At 25.1% G+C, this 15,625-nt stretch overlaps 2 protein-coding genes across 5 annotated transcripts in view; both read right to left on the reverse strand.

The window, feature by feature from the left end:
- Positions 1-3,791: 3,791 nt before the first annotated feature.
- The window catches only part of LOC126908786 (CCR4-NOT transcription complex subunit 6-like), a 40,990-nt gene continuing 29,156 nt past the window's right edge, over positions 3,792-15,625 (reverse strand). For all 4 annotated transcript variants that reach the window (XM_050691075.1, XM_050691079.1, XM_050691078.1 and 1 more), the window contains 8 exons: positions 11,095-11,163; positions 10,812-10,969; positions 10,592-10,746; positions 9,761-9,912; positions 5,170-5,388; positions 4,934-5,108; positions 4,735-4,874; positions 3,792-4,664 (listed from right to left, as the gene is read on the reverse strand). In XM_050691075.1, the coding sequence (XP_050547032.1) occupies positions 4,582-4,664; positions 4,735-4,874; positions 4,934-5,108; positions 5,170-5,388; positions 9,761-9,912; positions 10,592-10,746; positions 10,812-10,969; positions 11,095-11,163 (1,151 nt within the window). In that variant the 3' untranslated portion in view covers positions 3,792-4,581. The remainder of the gene's footprint in view (positions 4,665-4,734; positions 4,875-4,933; positions 5,109-5,169; positions 5,389-9,760; positions 9,913-10,591; positions 10,747-10,811; positions 10,970-11,094; positions 11,164-15,625) is intronic.
- On the reverse strand, positions 7,212-8,091 carry LOC126908787 (protein YIPF5-like). Its single transcript, XM_050691080.1, has one exon. It carries the CDS (start codon positions 7,994-7,996, stop codon positions 7,298-7,300), a length of 699 nt encoding a protein of 232 aa, XP_050547037.1. The 5' UTR covers positions 7,997-8,091; the 3' UTR covers positions 7,212-7,297.

The following is a 15,625-nucleotide window of genomic DNA, read 5'->3' on the forward strand; positions in this document are numbered from 1 at the left end:
ACTTTATCTTATCTTCATGGTGAAAATGGCTACCGAATGCTATTTTTGTGTGAAAATTTTCGATTTTGTATTTTCCATTTTTAACTTTATTATGCTATAACTTTTTGAAAAATGTATGAATCATTACAATTTTTTTATGAGAAGTAGTATTTATATAGATCTTTCATTCGACATACTGTTTTTTTAAATCGGACCATTTCCCTAAATACAGGGGGGATTCAAAACATAAAAATGCATATAGAAAGTAGAACTTTTTCAACGTAACTTTTGAAAGTGTTCCGGAAGGTCTGACACTTTTATATATATCTTAAATTAAAGCTAATGTAATATACTTTATAATGGTAAAAAAAAATTTCGGACTTTATTTTATCATCACGGTGAAAATGGCTACCAAATCATATTATTGTGTGAAAATTCTCGATTTTATTTTTAAAATTTTTAACTTTATAATGCTATGACATATTGAAAAGTGTATGGATCAACATTATTTTTTTATGAGAAATAATATTTTTTAATAATCCCTTTTTCATTCTACATACTTTATCTTAATTAGGATATTAATAATGAACTAGCAGATCATGTAGCTTTTGGAATAGTCCACCAATTTTTTAAAATTAAACACTATCTAAAGATTTGCATCGAAGCGTTTTTTTTTTATAGTGATTTTAATCACTGTCAGATATCATTATACTTGATCCATCTATACCACGTCACCACTGTGCCGCGACCCCCCTGTGCTGGGTTTTTTAATATTACTGTGGTTTAATATCAACCATAAGAGGAAATAAATTAAAATTGGGAGGTCAAATGATATTTTTTTTATATTTTTCTCCACTATAAAATATGTTTTTGTACAATATATATAAATTTTATAGTTTTTACCAAACCAAACCCCAAGCCTCCATCAATTTCCACCTATGGAATTAACATTGGTAAAGTGTCACTGAAGTTAAAAATCTAAAGCATATTAAGTGCTAAATTCGAATAATTTTTATCAATTTTTCAATATTGAATATTAAACATGTAATTACTTTTGCCATTGAATTTCAACTCCTAACTTTTTCTTTACAGCATCCCTTTAATTTCGCTAATATGGCTATTCTGTAATCAATTAAACTTTACTAATAATTTGTTTACTAAACTTAAAACATTGCTGGATACAGTTTATCATTCTGAAACTAATGATACAACCTAGAAGAAAGTTAAATTGGACCCATTGAAAATGCTCAAACTAATTTAACATACAAAACAATTTACATGAAATATCAAACCATCAAGGACAGTGAGATTTAAAGTTTAAATATATTTTTACAATTTGAATTCGATAGATAAGTGTATAATTAAACGGTTTGGTGCAGAATTGTGTCTACTGGCATGTATACTTGGGAATATTGGTGTCATTTCCTATCACAACAAAAATAATTATTTTGGTTTGGAGAAGCTTATGAAGATTTTCTTTTAATAAAATTTTACTTATAACACCATTGATTATGTTAAAATACAGCTACCTTTTATTTTATCATAAAATGTAATTATTTTTAATAATTATACACATAACAAAATATAAAGATAAAACGGTATAATAAAATGGCCAAAATAATGGAAATAGACTTTATTTTTTAAAGACTACAATTAATGTTTTAATATAATCATAAAACAAATTCATAGTACATTTAATTCGATTATTTAATATTAACATTTCCCTAGGAATATAAATAAAATAGTACTTAAAAATGTACTACTAAATTAATAAATAATTATTTAATGTATATTCAGAAGTTGTTCATTGCTCAAGCATTAATTATAAATGGGTTTTTATCTTAATTTACTTATTCACTATAAATGAAATCATTAAAACTATGTTGTATAAAATTAACAATTTGCGCGAAATAGATTATTTTATAGAAAAAATTTATAAGTGACTGATATCCTATGTCCATCATAATAGTATAGCTTTTAAAATTAAATTTAAATTGTACAAAAATAACTATACATCCGTAAGAGTAAATGATAAACTGAATATTTCACAATATACAAATACAAATAACAATGTATATTCAATACAGTAATTCTTAATTAATTGCAGTCTTACTTCTTAACACAAAAAGTTCAAAGGCATTAAAATTATTGCAATAATTAATATTATTATATGGTAAATATATAAACTAATAATTAATAATAGGAATAAATCATAAATGAAATTATAATAGTTAAATATTAAGATGAACATATTATACAGCCACATTTAAATCACAAACATAAAATTAGCACACACATTTTAAGTAATACACAATATTTAAAGTAATTCTAAGGTATCACATTATTGACAAATCGACACTTTATTGTTATTAATAACTAAATGTTATTAATATATAACTTAACATAAATTTTCACTAACCAAAAGCAAGTTATGGAATGACAGAAAATAAAATAAATACTGCTGCTAGTTTATGAATTAAAGGAAAAATGTTAAATGCCTCTAATTATAAGTAAATTCAAAATTAAAATCTTTTCTAATTAGTTATTCAAGGTGAAAAAAAGTATTAAGTAATAAGATGTAATATTAACAAATTTTTTTAGTTAGAATAGTTATTTTCATAATTATAAAAAAAGTATTTTTTACAATATGTTGTAAAAAAATTAAGAAATTCGTAAATTATTTATTTACTTAATAACTATATAGATAAACATTTTAAATTAACATTTATCCAGTAGTGATTTATACAATTACATATTTCATAACAATAACTTTCATGAAATATCTATTGAATTCTTTAATTTTTCAATAATTTACACTTGACATAAAAATAATTGTGTACGCATACATAAAATAGGCTTGATAACATTTATAGACAAACCTAAGTATTACAAATTTAATTATTGACACTACCTAATTATATAACCTAAGTAAATATAAAATTGAATATGAATAATTTAAAGGATGAGAATTAATGTAAATGCTTAAAAAAATTGAAGCATTCTAATATTATATTCTAAAAATTATATTATTCTTCAAGCATTGTACATAAATATTTAGTTTTAATTTTAATAATTCTATAAAGTTCCTAAAAAATATATATATATTTGTTCAAGATTTCATCAAAAAGTATCTTAGTATGATACATTAATTAGTTCCAGTTTTTATAAAACTAATATTTAATTTTTTGTATGGAAATCAATCAATATAACCCCAACAGTGATTTTATGAAAATGAAAATTATTGAATAAAATTTTTGTCACATGATATACGAATTTAAATAGAAAATGTGTATAAGATGCCTAAAAGAAACAAAACTAGATAATAAATTTTAAATTAATCAAAGCTAGTTAGAGATTGGAATTTTTTTAGGACGGAAAAACAACAATCATATTTAATGAAATCAGAATAATAATCAAAGACTTAAAAATTACTTTTTACTTTTAAATTATTCTTATTTTACGCATTCATTACAATACCGTACATAACATTTCAAATTAACTAAAAAAATTTAATACAGGTACAAATTTCAGTCCAAGTACTAAAGATTGGTCTATCTAAATCAAATAATTGTTTATACATAGAATATTTTTAAATGTGTGTTTTTATTAAATTACTGACAACTATAAAGTTCAATAACTGTTCAATCAAAATATTTGAGAAAATTATTTCAAGTAATTTTAAATTTAATATTAATATACATAATTATAATAATTTGTAATTTAACTTTTAAATTAATCATTTTATAGTAAAAATACTTAATTTTAAGTTTACTGTTATAATAAAACTAACCACAAAAGATATTTTTCTTTAAAAAAAAAAAAAATATATAATAATATAGTAAAATTAAATAATACTGGCAGTCAGGATTGACAACAGTTATTTTTGTAAACTTAAGGTATATTTTTGCTAGACATACATATTAATACAGTATATTATATGATTGATGATTTGTCTATCATTATTGTAAAGAAGTTCTTAACAAGAAAATTTATGTCACAATCTTCAATGTTTGTTAGAGATATTTTTAGTTAGAATAAATTTAATTTTATTAATTTAATAAATAATTAATAATATTTAATATTATAAACTGCTATAAACTTTCTTATGTTATAAAGTAGTAAGCTAATTTGGTATGATCATAAATGTTTAAAAAATTATTATTTAGATTTAATAATTATATAGATTAATAATTAATCATTTAGTAAAAAATAAGTAAAAAAATTTTTTATTTGTTTGTGATATAGTACAATAGAAAATAATTAAAATAAAGACAAAATTTATTTTATGTACATAAAATAAGTTAGGACAAAAAATTACATAATATTAAAATTAAAAATTCACATAAATGTATAATTTTTTATCTATAAATCTTCTTCTTATTTATTTTTTTAGTTTTAATAAAAAAATAAACTAATAAAATAGAAGAAAAAGTCATGGTTATATTTTTTTTTAGCAATGATATTATTTAGGCCAATAATTAACTGAGAAAGAGAATGACAGTAATAATAATTTCAAATGTAAAATACATTATGTTTACGGACACTGTTTGTGTGTTCGTTATAAAAATAATTTTGTTGATTGTTGTTCTTAAACTAATAAGGCTACCTTCGACTTATTAATCCATTCGAGTTATTTTGATGAGCATTTGGTGATAATTCAAATTCTACTAGCAACGGAAAATGATCTGGAAAATATACCATTTAATATTATTTGAGAATATACTATTCTTAAGCTTATAACTAGTTTAATTTTACCTGATGGTATATGTGGGTGAGGACAGCCCAGTACTTTATTTTCTTTAAACCATTCAGGAGCTAAAGGTCCAAGTAAACCAAGTGGTGTCATAGTATGTCTAGTATAAAAAATATAATCGATGATTCCCTTGAAATTAAATCTGGAAAAAAAAATTGTTATTTATATTATCAACATAATATTTTTTATTAAATATTTTACGTGTAATTAGTAAATGGCATAATATTTTCATAAGCAGAAGATAACTTGAAAGAATGAGTGAATTCATTTGGTCTATCACAAGTAGAAATTTTTTGTAAAAGTGTCTTATATTGCAGATCTTTAAAGTCTTGATGATCAGATGAAACTTTACCAGCTGATAAAAACTCTATTACTCCTAAATAAAAATAAAAAAATTAATTTTTTCACTTGTATTGTCTTATAAAAACTTAATTTACCAGAATCAGGTAAAGAATTAAAGTCACCACATAACAACAATTGAATAGGCGGTTGCTGTTGATTAGCATTACGATAATTACGATTAGCGTCTTCTAAAATATTATTTAATTCACTAGCTAACATCATTATCTGAATAAGCTTAACATCACAAAATTCTGGATCCCAATGAATGTGAGCTGTGCATACTAGTATTGGTTGTTGAACTTCTGATGGTAATGCTGTCAAAAAAATAAAATAAAATTGTTAATTTTTAATCTAATAATATATATATAAGACTAATATAATTTAACACTTAATCAACTATTTGATACTAAATATTACAGGGGTATCCTAATAATATTTGGTAAAATTTTATATATATTCTTATCAATCCTATTACGCTTCATATTATTACTATTAATAATTAAAAATTAACTATATGAAAATGTTTACATAAGTTATGATATTCATTAACAATAACCATTCATCAATTTTCTTTATAAATAATTATCATAAATTAGTTTTGCTGTAATATTACAAATATAATTTTGTTAAATATACGGCGCAATTAATTGGTACAGTTGAAATAATGACTGTTTAGAAAAATAAATAAAATTCTAATAATGTAGTTAAATTTGAAAAATAAATCAGAATTAAATTATGTTCAATTTAAGTTTTTTATCATGATATAAATAAATAACATGTATTTTTAATAGTTTGTAAATATTCTCCTCATTTTAATATTGTATTTTTTGTTGAGTATACTTCAAATACTGATTTTATAATAATTAACTCAAGAGTATCCATTAAATATTTAAAAACACATTCTAAATAAATAATACCAATACCACACCATGTAAAATCCATATATATATTTTAATTTGAAATTATCTTATGATAGTAACAACCTTATTAATAGGAATATGTTAAAATAACTAACTCAAATCAATTAAAATAACAAAGTTTCAGATAAATATAAAATGATATTCTATTCTATTATAGATTTTATTATCATCTAAGGTTTTGTTTTAAAACATAATGAGTAAATTATTTAATAAAAAATACAGTATGATTATGACAACAAGATTGCAAAAAAATTGAGTAATTTCGGTATTAGCGACAAAATACTTTCAGTCAGCAGAAAAATTACCAAAATGTGTATTGCATATAAACTATGCTGACGAATGATAACATTCATTAAGGATTAATATAAATAACACATTTATTGAATCCTACATGTTTTTTAATGAGTTAAAAATCGATTAAAAAGTAAAAATAAAACTGACAATTATTTGATGAAAGTCAATACTTATATAAAAGGGGATTTTTTGACACACCTCCAGGCAAGTAAATAACAATACTCAGATCATAATAATTTATTATTTATGAAAAATAAATTCTATTCACAATTGTAATTTGACAGATATACTTTTTAGCTATTCTTTGATATAAAGATTATAAAAAAAATCTATAGCTTAGTGCAGCATAATTAATTCTTAATACTTGGGTGATATGAGTTTTTTATTATGCTGTATGGGACAATTCAAATGATTACTTATATAAAATTACCAAATAAACTGATTTAATCTCATAGCTATTAATAATCTATTATACAAATTAAATACACATTTTAATTAATTTTTAAAACCTTATTTAATTCATAATTCATGAGTTATAAGAGACATAACAGTAACTTTTATAACACTGCTTACATGTTGACACCTCAATCAGCCAAATATACTTATGTATTGCACTTTTAATATATTAAAATGAATTTATGTGTTACTGAACAGAATGATTTAGCAATATTACTCATATTTATTTTTTAATTAAATACAATATTTTTATTTGAAACTTTTTAATTTCTTTAATAAATTATTTTATTAGGCATTCTAATTCAAATTATAATATAATATACAAATTAAAATAATATTTATTTTACAAACATCTGTTATTTAAGATGATATTAAAATATAAAATAAATTTGTTAGTAAAAAGACATTGTGCTAATATAACATCACAGTACAAAGCACAAAGTTTTAAAGAAAAGGAATAATAATGATTAAAGCATTATACAAAAGTGTCAACATTTAATTTTATTTTTATAAATACATTGCTTAATTAACATTTATATATTTTATAAATTATTTAGTATAGTATAAATAAAGTGTAAAGACCACATATAATCGCACAAGGGTAAGCCATCAAATACTTTTGATCAGCATTACCAAACATAGCTACAAAGACTTTGGCAGCATTTGTACTACTCCATAAAACAGCTAAAAGAACCACAAGGGCACCAAAAATATTTTTGAGGTTTGTGAAAACAGCAAGTAGCGCAACTAGAACTACTGGTGTGAATGAATATCCCAATACAGAGAAAGTGGAAGTTAATGTTACTTCAGGTGAATCAGTCATTGCCCAAAGTAATGCATACATACAAACTGAAGTTAACACTGCGAGACCATAAACATAACTAAACATTAATTTTCCACCGGCTAATAGTAATAATGAAGTGTATGTTAAATATAAAGCAATAGGACCAATTACATCATAGTCGCCCAAAACTACACCACATCTGCCAGTAGGATCAAGTGAATGTAATAACCGCGTAAATATTTTATTGACATCTATCCCAAGTTCTTCAAGAAGCGGTGGCTCGTCATCTTCGCCAGTAAAATTAGTAGTAGACTGTTGATTCCATGATGATGTCGTATTGAATTGAGCTGGTTGCGAATAATCGTCAAAGTTCTGATTATAATTCGAATACGGGCTAGAATGAAAGTCTAGTTTCTCATCAGGAACAAAAAAAGAAGTATTATCCTGATAAAACTGATTTTGATTCATAATTATTTATTTATAAGAAAAATAATGTATAATATAAAAAAAACTTAACATTGGGCAACATAACACAACGTACCAACAAAAAATTCGTATAATAATAGAGATAGAAATTAAAAAGACACGATAACATTTTGAATATTATGCATGATAACAATAACAGTGTAGCCACATAAAGAGATAAAAATTATTATTTGTAATACTTGAGATCCACTTATTAATTAAAAGTAACTACAACTTCATGTAATTTTATAAATTAACTTAAAATGGAACTTTTAAAATATTTTTATATAACTATAAATGCAATTTTACAATATGTTTAGGAAGACTAAAGGCTCTTAGCACCGTGTGGGTTTGGGATAATGGGTTATGATAAACGTATTACCTGTATGTCGCAGATTTAAATTGTTGCAAAAAAAAAATTTAGATTTGTCATAAACATGGCAGAGTTTTAGTGTTTTTTACACTTTAAGAACAAAGAAAAATTTGTTTTTTTATTGCAACAAATAGGTGTGCAAAATGAGAAATAGGAAATCAACTGCATTTTGTTTTATATTGTTGCATAAAACACTCATCATTGAAGTCCTAAATCATTGATTTCCTTTTTAAATCTTTTTTAGATAAATATTTTCTTATTTTATAATTCATTTTTAATAGATTAAACCTTTTTAAACATTTATAACTCTTATTATTTACAATCTACCTTTTCTAATTAAATACTGAGAACATTTATTTGATAACAAGATTGTAAGATAATTATCACTACTTATTGTGTTTATGTTTCATGGTTAAGTATACTAATTCACAGTTATACAGGTGATTCATTTTATGAACCGCTTAATTAATTGACAAATAAAAATAATATTGAAAACTTTTTTTGGTTTCTTTTAAGTACTAGTTTTTCTCAATTTATCAATTATAAATTATTTTTTATGTTCATCCCTTAGATTATTTAAAAGATTCACTATAAATGAATTACTCTGTATATAATTTAATGTCATAAAAAATGGTTTGCTTGATTTGCCATTAATATTTTGAATATAAGATTAGTTTAATCGTATGATCACAATAATCGTATTATAAATTATTTATTTTAATTTGAAATTTAAACTTAAAATAGAACTAATTTACAGTAAAAGTGAAACATAACAGTTACTAAAAATACATAACGCAATATATTAAAAAGCATAATGTTTTTTTTTTAATAATACATTTTAGACGAAATTATTGTCTTTGTTAATTAGTAAATTTCGAGAAGTTGATAAATTAAGAAAACTGAATTCCTAAAAATTATTTATTCTCAAGGTCGTGACTCATAAGTTATGAATCCTGTAGAGTAAAAATTATTTGTGAAACAAATTATTATCTAATTAAAAAGTTAACAAAAATTCGAAATACTGCTCGATGGAATTGAAATCCTAAATACAGTAGGCCATGTGTAACGTACGAGGTAGGATACACAGATCTATTGCCTTATTCACTTGTTAACGATGACCCGAGGTGTTTAATGATGGCTTTCACTTACAATGTCTTTTCAAATAGTGTATTATACGGCTAAGTAATTTTATTGTTTTTAACTACCGCCGTAATTAGTCTGACACTAGTTTAAAATACTATTAATTTCATACCTTGGTAAATAATTTTACCAACACTCCTAGTTTAGATATCAAGATCAACGTTTAGATTTAATTAGTACAGCCAAAAAAATTAATAGAAGATTAAATACAACCATAACAATTTTAACAGTAAGTCCTTAAATGGCATACTTACAATTTTCCCATGCAGTTTCGTTGGTTTTTAATAAAGCAGCTAAACCAATATTATCTCTTGGCATCACTCGATTTAACATATCATCAGACCCACTGGAATTTGCCATAGCTAGCTGATTGAATTCGATAAGGTGTTCTTTGATCAGTGTGAATCTACGCGTAACCACGACAGAAAAAACCCATTATTTTTATTAAATTATAAAACAATTAGAGTTTTTGATAAAGTTGAATTAATTAATACAAGATCAAATAAATTTGATGAAAAACGATTGATATTTAATACATTATACACAAGAATTGGTTCAAGTTATTATTATTTCATCATGTAAATGGTCAAGTTGAAAGATGATTTAACTATACATATAAGTTACTAAAACCATCGCTAATTAAATTTTATTTATTTTGGTAGATATTATTGAAATATAGACTATAAATTTAAATTTTGTTAAAATCGATTGATTGCCCAGTGTTCTGAATATTTATTGATCAAATCTATAAATACACAATGATTTTGACAAGATAAACTTTTCGCATACGTTGCTCAATGTTTATTGGTAAGATTCCAATTATATTTCTTCTTCGACATCTTTCAAAAAATGATAAACCAGAAAATATTTAGACACACGCGGGAAAAAATATTTTTTGGCAAGTATATTGTTTTGTAATAACATATCACAACGTTTCAAACTCAATAAAAATGCAACCAATTGGCTGTGTTTCTCTTTCGATAAAAACTATTTTTTAACGTGTTTGAAAATAAAAAAGCATTTAATGTGTTGTCAATATACAAGAGGTTTAATAATGCTAAATGAATGGATTTATATGTACTGACTTTATTGCTCGGAAAAATATTGCGCATCCATCGACTCGTTTCTTGTCATTCTCTGACATGGTCTTTGCTCTAGACTTGGGCGAGAATATACCATCATAACCGTCTTTCTTCAATTCGGGTAAAAAGAAGTTATAAAATTGATCCGTTTCGACTTCCTAAAGACACAGCAATTATAATTTTTAATTTTCGTTACCAAAAGAAGTAATAAAGTTTATCTTACCTGAAGTGTAATAATGTCTGCAGTATAATGTCTTATTTCGCCTAAGATTACTTTCTTCCTATACTCCCAGGTTAATGCCCAAGACGGACAGTATCCATACATTTGAGTGGTTGCATACTTTTCGCACAACACGTTATAACACATCACCGTTACCGGACCTGTAAATAAGAATAACGTTGATGACCATTAATTAAGTCAGCACGTCATACGCAGTTTGCATTAAATCTAGTGAAAAAATAAAAGCTACATATATTTCATCATTATTATAATATATCTGACTCACACGATGGTATATTTTTGTTCGGTCTAGACAAAGGTATCCACGGTCTTCCCGGAGGTAAAGGAACTCTCACTGTAACAATAAAATAGAAGGATAAATGAGAAAACTAGATACATAGTGAAAACAGTTGGTTTGAAATAGTTAAAAAAAATTGTAATGAGCGATAACAAATATTATACATATTCTCCGGCTTTATTTGTCCAGAAGACCAAAATGAGTAACATCATAAAGTGGTGCGCAATATGTATTTATGAATCTAATTACTAATTGAGTAAGATAAATTACGCGACAAAAAGGCAATCTAACAACTTCCGATTAATTAGCCTATATAGTTTTGCCACTGACGACCGATAATTACAATAATTAACATTTCATTTAACTGTGTACATATATTCAATATAATAATCAACTGATGCCACAAAGTTCCACCTAAAACTACTCGAGTGCATCAGTCCGCAGCGTTGAACATACTTTTATTTTTAAATGACAATATTTTATGGCCAACATATTATGTAAAATGTAACCTTCTTGTATAGACTACAATATATTATGTTTTAAAAATTTATATAAAAAAAAAATAAATAAATGAGTATTATATTTTAGGGGACATAGTTTCAAATTAAGAAAGAGAAAGGAAGAAGAGACTCGGCCTTTATAAAATAGTCCTACCGTTAATAAATATAAAATACCAATATTGGTCTTATTTTTACACAAAAGAGAACTAATTGAGTCGTAAAAGTGTTATTCTTCATACATAGAACATATTAAAGAAAAAAAATTCATTTCATATTATTTGTAGTCTACCTAACATTTTCATAAATTATTTTTTAATCAAATATTGTTTGAGAAAAAATTAAAACTTGATCAAATTCATAGTAAGTTATTTATTATATAATATTTTATAGTTAAACAAAAGAAATATCTTTTCAATTAACGTCATATATAAATTATGAAATGACAGTGTTAAAAGGTTCAATTGTTTCTGTTGATAAGCGTACGCATATAATACGTATATTTATTTAACTGTGTAATTAATACCAAACAGTTTTCTTCATTACAAATTGTATACGCACAGAACAAAGCCTCCTATCCCACATTCATGTTGACTATGTTTGTCTAGTTCAATAAAGCACAACGAATAATGAGAAAAACATTTATTAACGATAAAAAAACAATAAAATTTAACATTTAAACATCACAGCGAATTGTTATCCTCGATATTCAACTTATTTTTAATTAATTTTTCCATATTTTCCTAGAATTTACTGATGTTTAAACAAAACTCGAGATGGATTTATAACTAAAATATTTTTATTGAACGTGATTTAAGTCAGGACTGAAAATATATTCTTCAGAGTTTAACGATTTATTTCATACAAGGACAATCGTTATTTTAAATTGTGATTTTTTTTTTAATCTCGCTCGAGTATCGACGTCGAGAGTTAAAAATATAATTTTCAAAGTTCAATACCAACGGTACTTCTACTTGGTTTAATTTAGCCATTGCTGAAAAATTTCATTATTAAAAATACACGATACTCTTTCTCCTTCAGCTACCTGCTTTCAAATAACGTCCTTCCAGAAACGCATATCGCCCGTTTCTCGATGTAATAGATTATTACTCTACACACGAGCATCGCGATTGAAAAATATAATAAATAAAAATACGTGACGATATATGTAAAAAACAATGGGATCTATCTCTTGTGTGTGTGCGTGTGTGGCAATTCGGACAGCTACTGGTGTTTAAACACGTTTTATAACTATTATTGCCCATGAGGTATTGTTGTTGGTTTTTCTTGTGCGGTTTTCAATTGTTCTAACCGGTGTGATCTTAACACACATAAAAGCGACAGACCGTTATATTTAATTTGTCAGGATGATCTGCTGGTGTGAATAACAGTTACTCCAGAATTCCTTTTATCTATTCTCCCTGTATTTGATTAAAAGTAGAGAAAAAAATCAACAATATTATACCACAAACAGGACTTGTCAAAACTCGACGAGATACGTGAGTTTTCATGGTAACTTAATGCGCAACGGATAGACTATATTGACAGGATTGCACAGCTCAAAGAAATCCGATAAGTATCAACTGTGAGATTATAGGCACATAAAAAATTATGATCCGTTCGTCGGTTTACAGCTAACCCAAATGAAAAAATCGAACCTGAAGACATCATTAATTTATGCTTGCTAATAACAAACGGTATGTTACAAAGCATTAAAAACAAACAGCATAATAAAGCAGTTTTACAATAATATGGAATATTATTAATAATATAATTAATAATAATAAAATACGTTTCCATATAACAATACGGAAATGAAAACAGTTTTTAATTAGATAATTGAAATTTCTTGGTTAATAACAATTTGGCGTAGAAAAAATATTTTTATGATGTAAAATTTGTTCGATTCAAATTATTATTATTTTGTTTTTCAAAATACAAATAATTTTTTATTTAAGGTTACATTTTTTCATGCCGCAATATATAATGCGTCAGCAATAATGAATCGTAAATTATAGTAATTAAACTTATTTTTGTTCTACAATGCATTTTGTTATTTGATCAATTGTAAGTGTTCATTACTTTCGACACTTTAATAAATAAAATTGAAACACAAAAAAATGTTCAAATACAATTGATTAATAGAAAATAAAGCTAAATACATCAAAACGATTACGATTTCATTAATTGTCTACAATAAGTATTTATTTAAGCTTATATTAAGTCATAAACTATAAATCTTTTAGCAGAATTTTTTTGTTATCTTACTTTTCAAGAGAAAAAGGGGACAAGTAAAAATATTTTGAGGGACGAGTACTGAAGTTTTTCTATGAAGACAGTAAGTGGTTCTTCCTTAAATAAGTCATTGCGGTGTGTCTCACACGGTTGTTCAGATTAAAACTTTTAATTTATTAATTTTTTAAGCTTACAAGGCATACTAGATTTTTTCGTCTATACATCGAATGACTATTAAATTGTTTTCAACAACAATAAAATGTTATACAACATTACACGACTGAAAGTAAACAATGAATTTTATAGGTATTAAAACGTATATTAAGTCGGATGACATTTTTGAAATCGTCGTAGCTATTTGAATTATTTATGAACGTAAAGATTTACTATTTAAGTATCCTTAACGAGGGTGGCCGATTATTTTAACATACCAAATCAGTACTAACGGTATCGTTTTTGCGTGTGTGTTGGTGCACCCGAAACTAATAATTGCAAACTCTTGTAGGTGTGTACTGTTGTACATTTGTTCAATATTTAAAAAATAACAGAATATACAAATAAGGTCGTTAACTATTAAAAAAAATAGACATACCAAGCAAACTAAGTAAAAATTGTTTTTTTTTTTCAATTTCGATTATCTTTATAGTACAAAAACTTATATTTGAACTTTAGCTTAGAGACAACAGTTTTATGAATTAGAAATAATCCAATTCGGTAAGATTCTCTAAATGAGAAAATAAATCTAATACTAATTTAAAAATAACTTAATTGTACAGGAACATACGAGTCTGTAAAATCAGATGAATAACACTGTTCAGAATACCGTGTGTGTTTTAGATGAAATAATATGATAGCGCACTATAAAAAGCGCATTTAACTGTCTAGAGTAGTATGTCATTGTAAGGGCAATTTGATATAATAAAGATAAATAAATTGAAAATCAACGAGACGTATAAAGCCATAACGTGAACTATATTAATAAATGATTTTTACAGCACATTAAATGAGAGATTGACTTCAATTGCATTTAGCGATTAAATGCCAGCTAGACTAGGAATGAAACTCGAGTAATACATAAATAACGAGAAATTTAATGATATTAAAAGCTGATTAGGTTATCATAATAATTAAATTGAAGAGCAAGTCATAAGCGAACTGATATCTTTTCTAGATGAATACACATAACAATTTCAAAACTAATGCTGACGACAAGTCGGGATTCCTCGACTTGATTAAGCATTCATTTGAATTCGAAGCGTATGGGCTAATTAATTAAAAAATGTATTTTAAGAATTTTCACTAATGTTTATTGGTATTTTTAAATCGTTAGAGAACCTTCAATAAATTTAATGTCAATGTAAAATAGGTAATTTATATACAAATGTATTGATAACTCCCAATGTTAAGTACCCATAACTTGAAACGTATGACATTAGATGGAAACGGTAGTACATATAAGATAAATAAAAACATAGGAGGCATTTATAGATATTGTCAAATTGGAACAGAATGGAACATATTGTAGTGAAAGTAGGCGAATTATAACGAGAAAGTCAAACGGAGTCATTACAGCAGTTTGCTCCACATTTAATGTTATCGAGTACCTCTCTTCTTCTTATTCCGTTTACCACGGTGAGTAATTTTCTTTTTTTTTCCCTTCCGTTCTCTCACCTGTTTCTCGGTGTTACAGTGTCAACACCGACTACTAAACCTGAGCAATAATTGCCCGAAAGACAATGATGCGCCTCCCCGTCGATTCGTGACCAAATCACAATCGATTTGCACGT

Source organism: Daktulosphaira vitifoliae, unplaced genomic scaffold, assembly GCF_025091365.1.
Source record: "Daktulosphaira vitifoliae isolate Bord-2020 unplaced genomic scaffold, ASM2509136v1 Scaffold_9, whole genome shotgun sequence".
In the NCBI taxonomy this organism is placed as follows: domain Eukaryota; kingdom Metazoa; phylum Arthropoda; class Insecta; order Hemiptera; family Phylloxeridae; genus Daktulosphaira; species Daktulosphaira vitifoliae.

Excerpts from the sequence above, each read along its gene's own strand:
- LOC126908787 (XM_050691080.1), bottom strand. The coding sequence starts at position 7,996 with ATGAATCAAAATCAGTTTTATCAGGATAATACTTCTTTTTTTGTTCCT.